The sequence below is a fragment of the Lissotriton vulgaris genome, chromosome 8 (assembly GCF_964263255.1).
Source record: "Lissotriton vulgaris chromosome 8, aLisVul1.2, whole genome shotgun sequence".
NCBI lineage: Eukaryota > Metazoa > Chordata > Amphibia > Caudata > Salamandridae > Lissotriton > Lissotriton vulgaris.
Window position 1 is genome coordinate 625,840,997 of NC_141696.1, and position 15,531 is coordinate 625,856,527.

At 46.5% G+C, this 15,531-nt stretch overlaps 1 protein-coding gene across 1 annotated transcript in view; it reads right to left on the reverse strand.

The window, feature by feature from the left end:
* The window catches only part of APOO (apolipoprotein O), a 998,307-nt gene that overhangs the window by 948,394 nt on the left and 34,382 nt on the right, over positions 1–15,531 (reverse strand). The window contains exon 2 of the mRNA XM_086934508.1: positions 10,645–10,752. Within this exon, the coding sequence (XP_086790634.1) occupies positions 10,645–10,752 (108 nt within the window). The remainder of the gene's footprint in view (positions 1–10,644; positions 10,753–15,531) is intronic.

Genomic DNA, 15,531 nt, shown 5'->3' on the forward strand with positions numbered 1-15,531 from the left:
CATCTACCCGATCTATTCGGGATACCTTAAAGTACCATTAGTAGTAAAAGCACTAAAGAGGGAGACAAGGACATATTTCGCTGAGAACGTAGGGTCCGTTAAGTCCCCCGTTATCCTATGGGAAGCGTACAAAACGGTTCTCCGGGGACAGGCTATTTCCACTATTACGAGATACAAACGAACACAAAAACAAGAGCTCCTAGACCTAGAAGACAGGCTCGCCACGGACAACAGAGATCATGAGACTGGCCCGACGAGGAACACGCTGCACAGACTTCGACTGTGTCAGCAGCGTCACACCGACCACATACGCCGCAAGGTAGTGGACAACATAGCGACGACAGCACACAGAATCTACGATGTAGGTGATAAAGCCGGTAGGCTTATTGCCTGGTTAGAGAAAAAACGGGAGGGGCAGAGAGCTATCCTACACTTGAGAGATCCTGCAGGGGTACTACAAACCCGTCCCTCATTGATAGTAGAACTCCTGGCTGACCACTTTCAAACAGTATACTCCCCTGAATTCGATGTTACTTGAGAGATGGCCGAGGCGTCTCTCGTAGGAGTACCCACTCGCACCTTGTCACAGGACAGTAAAGACGAGTTGGAAATGGACCTGACTGCTGAAGAGTTACAGATAGCCATCACTGCATTACACTCAGGAAAAGCGTTAGGTCCCAATGGGATACCGATTGAATGGTATAAAACCAGGTCGGAAGCGCTTGCGACCCCCATACTAAATATGTTTAAGGCTAGTCTGGAACAGGGACAGTTGCCGCCCGATCAACGCACAGCGACTATAATAGCAATACCAAAACCCGGCAAGCCACCTGAGGACTGCGGGTCATACCGCCCAATATCTCTACTTAATGCCGAGAGTAAAATCTTAGCAAAACTACTAGCCAACAGACTGTTACCTCATCTGGTGCACCTAATACATCCTGATCAATCCGGATTCATGCCGCACAGGAGTACGGCGATGAATCTTAGGCGCCTCCACGGTGTGATGGCACGGGCTCCATTACTGTCAGAACCAGCAGCTATCCTGTCACTTGACGCCAAAATGGCGTTTGACCTGATGGAATGGCGCTACCTCTTTGCGGTTCTGGAGCATATGGGATTCGGCCCAAAATTTGTAGCGTGGATTAGACTTTTGTATAAAAACCCAGTAGCCCGAGTGACAGCTAATGGTCACATCTCGAGAGAAATACCACTAGCGAGTGGAACGAGACAAGGATGCCCACTCTCACTGCTCCTGTTCGCACTGGTCCTGGAACCCTTAGCCACCATCATTAGGACCACCCAGGTATTGAAGGGCATACGGTGGGGAGGCGACTGGGAAGACAGGGTGTCATTATATGCCGATGACATGTTGATCTACCTAACAGATTTGGCAACTGGTATTCCGGTACTGTTGGCCTTGTGTGAGAGGCATGGCACAGCCTCGGGTTACAAAATAAATTGGACGAAATCTGTGCTCTATATGCTCCATGGCACGATCCTAAGTGCAGACTGCCCATTACTAATAGAATCCACCTCCTTTAAATATCTAGGGATCCAAATTACACGAGAGCATGCGACCTTTCAGGACTTAAATCTCAAGCCGCTGCTCGACAGACTAAAATCAGGCGTGCGTCATTGGAAAACCCTCCCATTAACACTGTTGGGCAGAGCCGCGCTTTTCAAGATGATGGCGCTACCCCGGTTCCTATATGTCCTGGAAAATACGCCAGTGTTGGTCCCATCTTCGTTCTTCCGACAACTATTGACTCAACTGTCCAGCTTATTGTGGGGGAACAGACCAGCCATGGTGGCACATGTGAAATTGATTTGAGACTGGTATAGTGGGGGGATAGCGCTCCCAAATTTGGAACTATATTACTGGGCAGCCCAAAGTGATTAATCAGTGGATACACCGGCCGCAAGACGATCCGGCATATATGGCGGATAGGAGGCAGCTAGGGACAAACACGCTTCTGGCCCCACTCTACAATAAAGGACTGATGGCAAAACTCAGCGGCCCAACTAAACACACTGTGACACTATGGCATAAAGCCCAAACCCGACTTAAATGGGAGGGAGTAGTTACACGACTTACACCCCTATGGGACTCCAGAATTTTGGGGAATCTGAGACACAGTAAAGGCTTCGAACAGTGGGACAATATCGGGATCTCCACGGTGGGTGATATGTGGACGAAGGATGGGGTGGTTTCGTTTGAGACCCTGAGGGAACAGTACGAATTGGGCATTACTGAAACATACCGTTACATACAAATTCGTCACGCACTACTGTCAGCAATAGAACCAGGCACTAATGTCCCAGAATCGGCCCCGTTGGAGGACCGATTACTTACAGATTACATGGAGGCCAGTGCTACTTCCCTCACTTACCGTAAACTCATAAACAACTTGCCTGACCCGTTGCAGAAATTGAAGGAAAAATGGGAGGGGGAAATAGGAGAACTAGATGAGACAGACTGGAATGCAGCACTGGCGTCGCCTAAAGAAGCTGGCATCTCATCAATATTTAGGTACGTGCTGTTTAAAATATTGCACCGAGTATACTATACATGCACCACTCTGCACAAAATCCAAAGAGCAGATCACCCCTATTGCCTGAGGCATTGTGGAGAGGAGGGCACATTGTATCACACCCTATGGTCCTGTCCCAGCATGGTGGATTATTGGCGGAGAGTAACACGCATGATGGCCCAAACCTTACATATCCCGATCACACCTGACCCCCGAGTTTGTATACTGAATGTGTGGGGCCCAAACAACTTAACATCATATGGAAGGCAATGGGTGGTCATTGGAACGATGTTAGCAAAGCGAGATATAGCGCAGAAATGGGGATCATCCGAGACACCGACCCTGGCACAATGGTGCCGGAATATGGACATGCTAACGGGCAGTGTACCAACAAAGAGCCAACCCACGTAAATGGAACAAAATATGGACACCTTGGAACACTTATAGGGGGGAGCTGTGTGAGCCGCTGCCGGAAGAGGAAGACATGGATAGTTCAGGGGATGAGGAGGAAACGGAGTAGGGGAGAATGGAATGTGGAGAGGGGTCCAGACAGGGTAGCCCCAGGATCTGCCGGGCTCGTAGGGTTGGCATAATTTACCTGCAAATTGTGGTATTAAAGATTTTGCACATTGTAATGGTTGCGTTGAAAAGCTATAATAATCTATCTAAAATGTACCAACTATCCAATTGAAGACCTTAAAGTTAAGAGTTGTTTATTAAAAAAAGAAAAAGTTGCGCTATTGGTTGACTGCGGCAGAATGTTGACGCTGCAGCCAACGGAAGAATATGACTGTGATTATTGCTATGTGATGCAACAATAAAAACAAATTTAAAAAAAAAAAAAAAAGGAATTGAATTAATCCCTTGCGTGCGCGTGGCGTGTCACGGTGGGCATGTGCGGAGGCGGCCCCCGGCCGACCGAACCCCGACCACTCATTATTTCCCCAGCACCGCGGCAAAATTTGCGCCGCCGTCAAGGGGTTAAAGATGTAGAATATTGCAACAATATTTAAAACCGACACAGTATGGCATACAGCCTAACCTGTATGCAGTGACCCAACAGACAGGTTGTGTTTGTGGTCTTCAGTGCCATGCTGCTTGACGAATATAGTTTCTTAGCAGACTGCTCCAACTTTTTGTATTCTCTATCTACTAGCAAAGAATGAAATGATCCAGGAGTCAGCCTTAATGAGCACGAAGCCTTAACAACCAAACTCTCAGGTGAAGGGTGAGACGATAAAAAGAGGTGATCGTCATAGGCTTCTGACAAACGTCCAAAATTGACTCAGTTAAAGCCTTATTAAATGGCAACAAACACCACTATGAAGAGTGCAGCACCTCAGTCAGCAAATTAGACTTACGTTCCGTAGTAGGAAGAGGCAAATCCAAAATTTACACTGCCTTCCTTATAACTGTATGGTATGAAGTGACTCCATCGGTGGAATACCTTTTGGTGATAACTTTCATTCTGAGGACATGTCTTACCTACTTGCCTCTTCCAACCCTTCAGAGTCCAAGTGTAGAGAAGACGCAATCTCACCCTCTTCCACTTCTGGAGGATCCTTTTCCTCAACAAAATACTATCATTCTTCAATAAGTCTTTGGGCCTCTCTTTTTGACCTATGATGCGATGTCGGTAATGGCACCGGCGATGTCGAGAACTGTGCTGGGTAGAGGCACCAGAGTTGAAGCATGCAACATTAGAAGGGAGCCAACCAGCACCGGGGAAAGCATGATTGACGTTGGCAACATCTCGAAAGGCAGAATGGATAGAGTAGACAGAGTATTTTCCTCAGAACATCTCTGGGCACCGGAGTCAGCCAGGAAACCTGGGCCATTGGCATGAAAGGCACAAAAGGAGTCTGTTAATAAGTTGCTGGGAAGACTCCCAAAGAAACAATAGCAATGACTGACATCTGCTAGTCACAGTCGTTACAGGGCGAGAACCCTTATTTATGGAGGTGGAGACATCTTTTAAAAACAAGCATTTGCAATGCAATGGGTCTCGCAGCTGTGAGAGTTTGAGCTATTGGCATTGTAAATGGCAATGCCTTTTATTTACGTGTTGGTTTTTAAAACATGAATAAAAGGCATTGTCATTTACACTGCCAATAGCTTAAACTCTCGCAAATGCGAGACCTATTGCATTGTAAATGCTTGTTTTTGCAGTTTTAATAGCGTGAACTCGACCCGAAGGTATCAGGGCGCTTTACTTTCATGAGCACCAGTTGCATTATGGACTGACTGTCTGACACATTCATTTGTAGGCACGGAGAGATTAAGTGGTTTGCACAGGATGCTTATTTATTTATTTATTTTATGCGTTTTTATACAGCGCGGACTTAACCCGAAGGTGTCAGAGCGCTTCACAATAGGAACAGAAATGATACATGAGGAGAAAATTACAAGTGAACGACTTACAAAAGCAAACTAAGTTACATGAGGCAAAAGTGAAAAATGTGAGAAAATAAAATACAAGAGGTAGCAAACGGTACATTACAGGAGGAAAAAGTGACGTGTGCAAGTTACAAAAGCGTACAAAGTTCAAGTAGAGGTATAATAATGCAATAAATGGCAGACACTCAAACACAAGAACAAACCGTACGTAGGCAATAGTGGCACTTGTGCAAGTATCAAAAGCAAACAAAATGTAAGAGTAAGCAAACAGTGTGTTACAAGGGAAAAGTGACGTGTGCATGTTACAAAAGAGTACCAAACAGAGGTAGAAGGATAATATTGCAATAGACGGCAGACACTCAACCACAAGAACACACTGGGAAGGCACTTCCATAATCATGGAGTCATGGCCATAGTCATGGTGTTTGAAGGGCAGAGACTGCCAAGGATACATGTAAAGCAAATCTTGCAAAGTCACAAAACAGAACAATTAAAGATATCACGCAGGCATATCAATAATTGGATGCTACAAAGCTTCAACCCATACGGCAGCACAGCCTCGTGCACTGATGCTCCCAAACCCGCATGACCCAACTCTAAGTGATGCATCATGCAATGATGCTGTTACAGCTTCATTCAGTTGCACTATCGGAGACTCGCAGTGATACAATACGTGAGCTTGTGGTGCACACATGAATGACGATGGTGGTTGCACGCCACTCTAATGGTCTTTCTGTACCCTGAAACCCTACCCAGGCTCTGCTCCTCCTTACCGTGTACCCTTTGGGCTCCAGGTCACTCTCCTCGTACCGAAAGGAAGCAATGAGTACCTCCATGGTAACAGCGAGCGGGGCGCCGTGCACCCCACAACCTGACGTCACAATTTACCAAGAACAGCAACAACCGTACATCAGTGACGTCACTGCTGAACCTGCAAACCACACCAAGTAGGAGGGCGCAAGAGTGCAAGCAGAGTTACACATCCAAGGCTGTGGGAACCTTTGGTAGCGACTATAGGTATTAAAGGCATCCCACTGAGATTCCGATTGGCCCGAAGCCGGACATTGATTGATTGCCTCCAGGGTGATTGGGTGGATGGCTGCGAGACGATCAGGGTAGTGATTGGAAGGGGCCTAAGGATGTCAGAGGTTAGTCGAGATGGAAGAGGGAGGGGAGTTTGTGGAACGGAATGAAGGCGTGTCTGTAACTCCTGGCGGGAGGTGCCGACTGTGAGCCTACGCCGGTGGGAGGCACCGAGGCAGACTCCAGGCACTGGACACACGCACAGGAGATGGGTGCTGGCCTGCAACGTGGGCCTGCTCGTGCGCCAATACTGACCAGGCTGTGCCGGTGACCGAGCGCCAGAACAAAGAACCGGTAAGGGCGCATGCTGCTACCGCTTCAACTAAGCTGGGGCTGGAGACTGTTGTGCTGGGGATGAGAGTCCATGAGCGAGAACACCCACCGGATGGAGAGGTGGGCGGATGGGAGGCGCCGGGCGTGGTCGCGATCCCACGTGGTGCTCTTTTAAACCCTGTGAGCAGGAAGAGGGTCAAAAAGAGATGAAGGACAGGGGGGTGCAGTGAACGGGCTGCAGTGAACGGGCTGCAGCCGGAGCCGTGGAGCTGGCTGTGCTGGAGGAGGGATGACTTACTTATCCAACTAGGAAGAGCTGGACAGGTACCTCGCTGCACTCACACACGCATGGCCTCGGCTGGGTAATTAAATAAAGGCAGCTGTGTGTACAGCGATGCGCATTGCACCTTTGGTTTGTGAGAGTTGTGTTGTGGAGTTGCACAGTTTGATCGACTTTAGGAAGTGCACAGCTGCATTCTGAATTAGTTTTCTCTAATTGGTAAATGAGGACTGCGCACAGCAAAGAGGGTGGGGGCTAGAGTGGGGAGGGAAGTAACAGAAAATGCGAGTGATGAGACAAGGGAAAGTGAAAGAGCGCCATGCGCCCGTTGTATGCACGGCGTGAGTCACGGCATGAGCGTGCACATCGGCGTGGCCTTGAAGGGGGACAGGGGATTTGCACACCGCGTAGCTACAAGTGCGTACACCTGCTCAAATCGGCAAGGGCTCTGGCGTGCCCATCTCCTGTCACCCTTCCAAGGCAAGTCCACAACAATAGAGCTCGCTGGCAACAGCGCTTTGCGCTGCGTACGCTAGGCTCGACCTAAAAATGTACATAATACTTCAACCATTCTCTAATGTAGAGCCAACAAAAACTGCTACTCGTCGAAAGCTTGAAAAAAAAAAAGGGAACTGGCGTCCGCAGGCTGACTAGGGCTTTTTGTGGCTCCAGTGACAAGCAGTGCCATGGTGAATCTGACGCCCATGTTGACATGGGAGAGCTACTGAGAAAATTTCAGAACTGTGTTTTTCCAGTGTTTGCAAAACATGTTTTTGCAGTGATTGTTATAAAGCAGGATTTGTGGCGTCTATCTCTTTTCAGCGTATTCAACGGACTCTGTATTGCACTCCCACTCACACTCATTACTCTCTCTCACATCTTAATATCTTTCCCACTCACTCTCTCAGGACTCTAGTTTACAGAACTATTAATGGATTAAAAATGAAGAGTGCTATATTCAAACATTTTCATAAACAAATTCTGCTGTGCACAGTTCGAGAGTCATTCATCTACTCCTTACAGAATATTGTGACATTGTAGAGGTAGTCAACCTGCCGAAGAACATAGTGCATTGTGAAACCTTTAAAATGTTGAATTACATCAGATTCTTTTGTAGCCCATGCGCACCACTGTTTGCCTGACTACATTAAGGTGGTGCATCTGTTGTGTGGACATTCATAGCGTCCAAGTGTACCCATGGCAAACTTCTCACTTTATGTCAGTAATAATCTTTTAACAGACATCACATTGTATTTTGAGACTTGAAATTCTACTGTCAACAGTGTAACTATGGATTTAAAAATCCCAGCAGCAAAGTGCCATTGGGTAAAAAGCTATGATTTGCTGAAGGTATCACAGATAACAATGAGATACCTTGCAGCTATGAATTCTGCTGGTGTATAGAAGTCTTGTGTCATTTTTAACCACTAAGCAACAATGGTTGTACAGAGTTCCCCAAGGAGAGCTAGAAATTTAGCCCAGCCAGTCTTCTCTCTCACTTAATTAGACAAGGGGTGGTGAGAGGGTATAGAGTGCATGATGTAGACCCTTTTTCCAGAATGTAAGGATACCTCACACAGGCTACCGGCAGGACCCCAACTGTTGTCCCAGCCGATGACCGTCCAGCGTCATCATCGGTATCCTGCTCCTTCGGCAGGCTGGCGGTGCAATGCCCGTCGGGCAGCAAGGGAAGCTGCTCTTTGGCGGAGATCTTCTATTCTGGGCCAGCGGGTGTGTGTGTGTGAGGGGCCTAGAGAAGTGCAATCGTGAGCATAGTGGTGTAGTTTAAAAAAAGTCAGTAGAGTCCTGTTGATGATTATTTTAATAGTCAGGCTCATTTTTAACCACTGCCATGTGTACATGGTGAAATCATTCTTTTGACAGGTACCTGTCACTACACCTTACATTGAATGTTTAAAGCTTTCGGAGTTTGGTAGTTTACCTGCTATCAATACTAACTTCTTAGATAAAAGGGGTTGATGTATTAAAGGGCTTTACCCATTCTCTGTCTATGGGTAAGTATTGTAGTACATATTGGCCAGGATTCTTATAAGCTAGCCATTCCGCTAATCAGTCAAATATCTAAACACTGCCAAAAGATCAAATATTTTAATATTCCAGGTTCTCTACGGTGTATAAAATAACTGGATAATATCTCAAAAACGCTTCTAAACTAGGGGTCTCCAACCGTTTCTGTAGAAAGAGCTACTTCTGATCAGTGAAAATCATTGTGAGCAACTGAATGCTAAACAACTAGGACATTGTTACCAGACACCCCAACACCCAGCTTCATTGACTTTAAGCCTTACATCCAAAGAGCAGAATCTACAATCTACAACCTATGGTTTTTATTTTATTCGCCTCAATTTATAGGGCGCATACCTAAAAGGGGTTCCCAGCACTGACTAGCCACAGGACAGTAATCATACAGAACCTCCTCAAACAATCTAGTCTTTAACAGTTTCCTAAATTTCAGTTCTAATTCCACTAGTCTCATCTGTAACAGGAGAGAGTTCCAAAGTCTCAGAGCAATGCAGGCAAAGGAGTGTCCCCCGGCTCAGGCTCTCTTGATTCTGGGGACATGGTTTGAACAGAATATTTTGACTAAGGGCACTATGCCAGGGCTGCTATGTGTGTCAGTGAGAGTGCTGTCTTTGGCGATGTATGAACACGTGGGCGTATGAATGGCAAATATTTGTACGTGTAACTGAGAGCCTGCGTTGCATGTACTTGCAGCACAGGACATACCTTTCGCTATGTATAACACAAATGTACAATCATTTTTTATTTTTTTTTAAATGGGAGAAATTTAAAGTGCAGAAAAATGTTCTGCAAAAATGTTCATAATATGGAACATTTTTCTGCACTTCACATTTCTCTAAATTAAAAAATGTCACTGTTTTTCAGCTATACTTATGGTACAGTGTCTACTGGGAGTAAAGGTTAGAAAAAAAGGGCAGCCTAGTAACCCAGGGACCTAGGCCAGACAATTATTATCAAAAAGGTGGTTCCCAAGGGTGAAGTGTAGCCTTGGACTTCCGCGGCAATAGCGACCTAAAGAAGGTTAAACAGATCTTATTTTAACAGTGCAGTAACAGCATTCATTTATTTACATCATAGGCCAAAATGGCACAACATTCATTTTTTTTATCTTTTTTAATTTCTCAAAGAATAAAGGTGCTCCTGTAGATTGTCAGATTTGGATCTTAATCAATCGAGAAATAAGTATGGAGAGTGTCATTCGTTGGTTCTTTGCTCGGCTACTTTATACACAAAATATCAATATTAAATGTTATTCAAGAAACAGCTTATTATATGGAGGAATCAAAGGTCACAGCTTAGGACACAATATGACCTGTTATAGCAGTGGTACAGCTAGTGAGCCAACCTCACACAGTATTGCCAAACCTTGAGCTTTGGTCTATCACAACTGTGAAACAAAATGCCTTTGAGAAATGGTGGATATATATACCTAAATATAGAACTCAAAGAAATCAGTAACCTTGACTACTTGAAACAGCGATATGTGTAAAAGCAGAGCAGACCAGGTGGTCATTCAGTGGACTCCCTGAAATCTTATATATGTCACACATTCTAGCAATACCAGCATCTGGATCAGTAATCTCAACAAGGGTTGATTTTAAATCCCATACACGAAGAGGGAATGAGGGTTTAAAGTTCTGAACCTGCTGAGGAGACCCAGGATGAAGTGTATGTGTTAGAGCAGTCTATAGCAAAGGAATTTTCAAATGTAACCCTCAAAGAACTTACCTCGTCCATAAAAGCAATAAAACAGATGGTTCATCCCTAACCTACATGAAATTACGGTCATTTGCTGCTCTTTAGAGAGGAAGTCATAAACCTCTAAAAAGAAAAATTGCGACTAGTGATTGTAAAGGCACTGGTTGTTTTACTTTCTTCTAGTACAATGAATACTATTCCTGTCACTATTAATAAGACATTTTCTGTGTGGACAATCACCATTTTTTCCAGACCTCATCCCCTCAAATGAAAATTTTATTTTTCCTAAACGAGAATATCATTTAGACAGTCAAGTCAAAAGGACCAACAAATTACCTCATCCACTTTTTGGAATTCCTTTTTAGGTGTTTCTTTCTCATTTGAGGCATACACCTGGAAGGGCAACAGACCCATGCTAGCAGGAAGAGCAGTTCGTCTTATTGCCTGCAAAGAAACAAGAGCACAATAAATACGCTTTTAAATTTACCATTCTGTTTCATCGTATCGCAGTATTTTGGTTTTTTGTTTTCCATGCAGCATCATTTTTAAAGTAGACCTGAAAACCCGAAATGTCGGCTAAAGAACCTAGCCAAAAAAGGAAGAGATATTCACTTAATGCGAGTTAGAAAATCAGCAGGAAAGAAAACTTTCTTTCTTGAGTCCCCTCGCTCACCAGGGTTTCCCCTTGGTGTCATGCTTCAACATTGGGGCTATCTCAGTCTTCTTTGGACTGAGGCGTGCTGCGACATGCGGTATAACGTAGGAGCACTTTTGTGAAGACTATGTGTGGTGCAAAAGTGGAGTGGAGTGGACAGAGGTGAGTTAAAAATACCTAGCTAGTGGGCGAAATAATTGTATTCTTGCTCCCAGTTGGTAAGTCTAAAAACGGGGTAGGATACTGGAAAACCTAGCTATAATGGGTTAGGAGTCCGTAGTATACTTCAACATGTTTCGAGCATTCCCCAGAGCTCTTCGTCAGGACTACACAGGGACCAGCCCTGTGTATACCACTCCTAAATGGCCTAAATTTGGTAATCAAAAAAGAAGAAAATGAAATTACGCTGCAACTAATAAGCATGTGTTAATACATACATACGATCTGTCACGTATTATATTTAAGGTAGCAAAACTGTGCCCCATGGACTTTGGGGGGGATTAGGGTTCTCGTATTCTAATTTTGGCGGGAGATACCAACTAGGTGACGTACCGTGAGGAGATCATCAGGAGGGTGGACCTAGCGTATATCTCTACCTCCCCCTATTTTTTCTGATGCATCATTTTTAAACACATCTGCTTATTTGAGACATATAGAGAGCTTGCTGTGTGTTAGCACTTCATGTTAATTCAATTAACTTCTCTTGTTGTTGGATGAACACAAAATTCACTAGTAAGCTTACTTTGTGTGACTGATGCCATATTTCAAATAACAGCCACTGTAGGTTTTAACGTCTCACGTAATATCTGTGAACCAATAAGGATGAGCCAGAGTTGTTGTGAGAAGTTGGCCTGATATAGGATGTTTCGAATTCTGGAACCACCTTGTATCAGTCCAAACAATCCCTTATGGTGTCTGGTTGTAAGTCAACCTTATAGACAAGCTATCCTAGGGGTAGCATGGACTAAGCAGCCTGAAAGGCTAAACTCAAGAGGTCGTGTTAAACGAGCTGTTTTATCAACCACAATCCTGTAATATCAAATGAAAGGACACCACACAAGTATATATTATAAAAATATATGTGTTTATTACTAAAATAATCCCCAGTACTCTTTATGAGCAAAGGGGCACAAGCGTTTAAACAAAAGCACAGTTAAACATATAGAAGTTGCACAATTATGGATGAGGGCGGGTGGCCACTGAAACCATATATTAAGAAAGTGGTATAAGAGATACCAATCAAACAGTGGTTAGGCCTAGGGCATCGCTGGAAGCAGTCGGGACTAGCAATGCTGAAGTCGGGAAAAGCCCGCGGGATTCGGGTGCAGCGCTTAAAGCACACGCATGCACCAATGTAAAGTCAATGGTGCGTAAAAGTTATAAAGTTACTGTTTAAGGAGACTTCCGCTTAACCTAGAAGGATGAAACTTAAGACACATACACTAGAGGTGTGTACCAGTGTGGGAACACTGGCGTTGTTGAGTTACCTCATCCACAGGAAGCGGGTGCATAGGGTCGAAGTTGTGTCGGGTTTCGTCACGCAGGTTGTTGGTGCTTGAAGCTGAAGATGCTGCAGGTGATGTGAAGGAGAAGTGTCCGGTGTGATCCAAGGGTGGATCAGAGTCGTAAAGTACCTGAAAGCAGAGGGGACAGAGTCTGGGTCACTCAGCAGTGACCAGGGTGGAACCAGGACGGAACCAGGATGGAACCAGGCAATGTCGGGCGCAATCAGGTGGTTGTCGAGGAGCTTCTCTCCGCTGCCACGTGGGCTCTGGGACATCTGCGACGTCCAGGAGCGGGTCACGAGCTGTCCCACGAAGGCTCTCACCGTCGGCGCTGTCGGCTTCAAGATTGGAGCAAACAACACTTGGCAAGAGCAATCCACGCAGGACTGGAAGATTGCTTCTCACTCGGACCAGGAGGGTCAGAGCGGGTGCTCCTTTTCAGAGGAGTGGGTGCATGTCTGGAGCAAGGATGTATGACGTTACAACGCATACTTTTACCACGCATACCTTTACAACGCGGTATTTACAACGAATACCGTTACAACGCATAGCGCTTAGAGGTGCTGGATAGTGGTAAGTATAATTTTCTATTCCAACTCCAGTCCCCGTGGACACTAGGGAAGGTGTTGGATAGAAAATTAAACGTATTCCCTATCCTAGAGCGCCCCCCAGTGCAATGCGTTGTAATGGTATGCATGGTAATGCCTGCGTTGTAATGGTAGTGCGTTGTAAAAACTTCGTTGTAAACGTTGCATACCCTGGAGCAACCAGAATCACAAGTTAGATTTCGTAGTTCGCCGGCACAGGGGCCACAAGCCAACGGGCAAGTGACCGGGCCAACGCGTTGAGCCAAAAGAAGCAGAAGGGCCCCACGCAGCACTCGGTGAGTGTAGACGGGTGAGCTTCGGTGCAAAAGTGGCTCAGGGCTGGGGCTTCTCAAACCCCGTTGTACAGCTTCGAGGGTCACTCGTGGGCTGCACAGTCAGCGTCTCGTGGTCTTTTCAAGATGGCGTGCCCCGCGCTTCCGGTCGCCTCCACGGGTCTCAGCTCTGCAGGGACTGTGGATCGGGCTGTTGGAAGGCAGGCAAGCTTGATCTCGTCGATCTCTGTCGCTCGAGTTCCGGCGGGAACTGCAACAAAGCAGACGTCGAGGTGCTGGATGGTGCCTGTTTGCACAGGGTGGTCACTCCTTGACCACAAGGGAGATTCTTCAGTCTTCTACGTCGAGTAGGATGTCGAAGGGTCCAGAGTTTCGTTTCAAATGTTTCATCAGGATAATCTGAGTGCGTTGGCACTGCTCCCATTCTTATACCAATCTAGGGGGCTGGATTACCTGCTAGGTGCCCTCCTATGGGTGGGACCCAGGAAGGGGGTGGATACACCCCTTTCCCTTTGTCCAGGCCGCGCTGGGACTGGGGCTGGTCTGCCCCAGAACCGGTTTGGCCGGATTATGCAAGGGGAAGCCTTGTGCTCCCCAGGCAGTGTCTGGTTTCTTTCAAACCTCCCTGCTACAATCCACTATCTCCTGTCTGGGGTGGTGTGACACCTCCCTGTGACAGGAAAGCCTTTGTCCAGGCCTCCTGTGCTGAGTTTCGGTCGGCAGCAGGAGGTCAGACTTGTGTCTGTGGCAGAGGCATCCATTTTGTGGATCTGAGGCTCTTTTAAAATCAACCGCGTTTTAGCAAAGTAGCATGTCGTCTCCCTCTAGAGGGGTGAAATGCTATCCCCGTCGACAGGACTGTCGAGGGGATAGTATTCCAAATCGTATGACACCTTACACGACATGTTTTGATAAAGCCAAACCGAAGTTAACATATAACCGCGAGGATTATAATGCACTTAATAGTATATGGTATGGCAATATCCCGGAACAGCTAAGGGAATTGGTCCAGACAGCTGCAGATAGGCTCAGCTCATGCTAGAGCACCATCTCACATAAAACTACGCACTCTGCCTCCAGGATTGTTAAGGCCTGCCATAGGAGTGCCCCAGCTGAGTGATCAGCCAGTTGTGTCAATTTTGGATAGCCAGCCAGGGGTGGCAAAAGATATGCTGCAGCCTCTGGTAGGCCTTGGATGCACCTATGCCCTGGGCACCTATAGTGCTCTGTACAGGGGCTGATAAGGTGACCCAAGCCAATTTAGTTATGCACCTAGGGTACATGGAATCCATTTTACAGAGAGAGCAGTTAGCCTGGGGCCCTGATTAGCAGGGAACCAGGCCAACTAAGTCGAAAACCAGCTAAACAAAAGGCAAAGAAATCTGGCGTAACAATAGTCAGGTATCCACCTTCCTACAGATGTGCACACCTAAGGGACAGCTGATGAAATACTATAGGTGTAAAGGGCAGGCCATAGCATGACTGACAGCACAGTCTGATTGGTTTTGGTGAGGGTTTACCAGTCAGTGACAGCATGTGTTTGAGATGAGAATGCTATATTTGTATTTTGTGAGAAGTTGTGAAAAAGGAATTTGCCTTGGAATGTGACTCATTCTCCAAGTTCGTAGGATGGGTCCCTATCAGAGTGAATGACACTCTCTAAAAAGGGACGAAATTCATGTGGGACTAAAGTGCCCAACTGGCCCAAACCAGGCTGACCCAACTCACTAGTGCCTAAATTCCAAGGGCTACTTCTAGTATCCCATGTCCCTTTGCAGTTGCAACTTCAGGTTAAAGATTAGTGGGAGTTGGGGGCGGAGCTAGCTCGCAACCGAGATGGCCGCATGAGGCCAGGAGCTCCACCGCGTTGCCTTAAAAGATCCTTAATTATCCGACAGTGTTTACCGGTCCACATGTCCCACAATAAGGCTCAGGCAAGCGGAAGGGGAACGGAAGCTCCTGAACAGTTCGGACCCATAATCTGCAGAGTAGAAAGTGCGATCACATGAGGGAGAGGCGGAGCAGCGGCTAGGCTGGCAATCCACGGACTGCAGTGATGCCGGAGGCGGAGCTGCGTCGCTGTGCATGCGGCTAGCACAGGAGCCTTGCGGTGCGGGCCCCGGGTGGCTGCAAAAGACGGCGGTCGCAGCAAGACGGACGACGGGACCCCCCCTCTGTGGTAC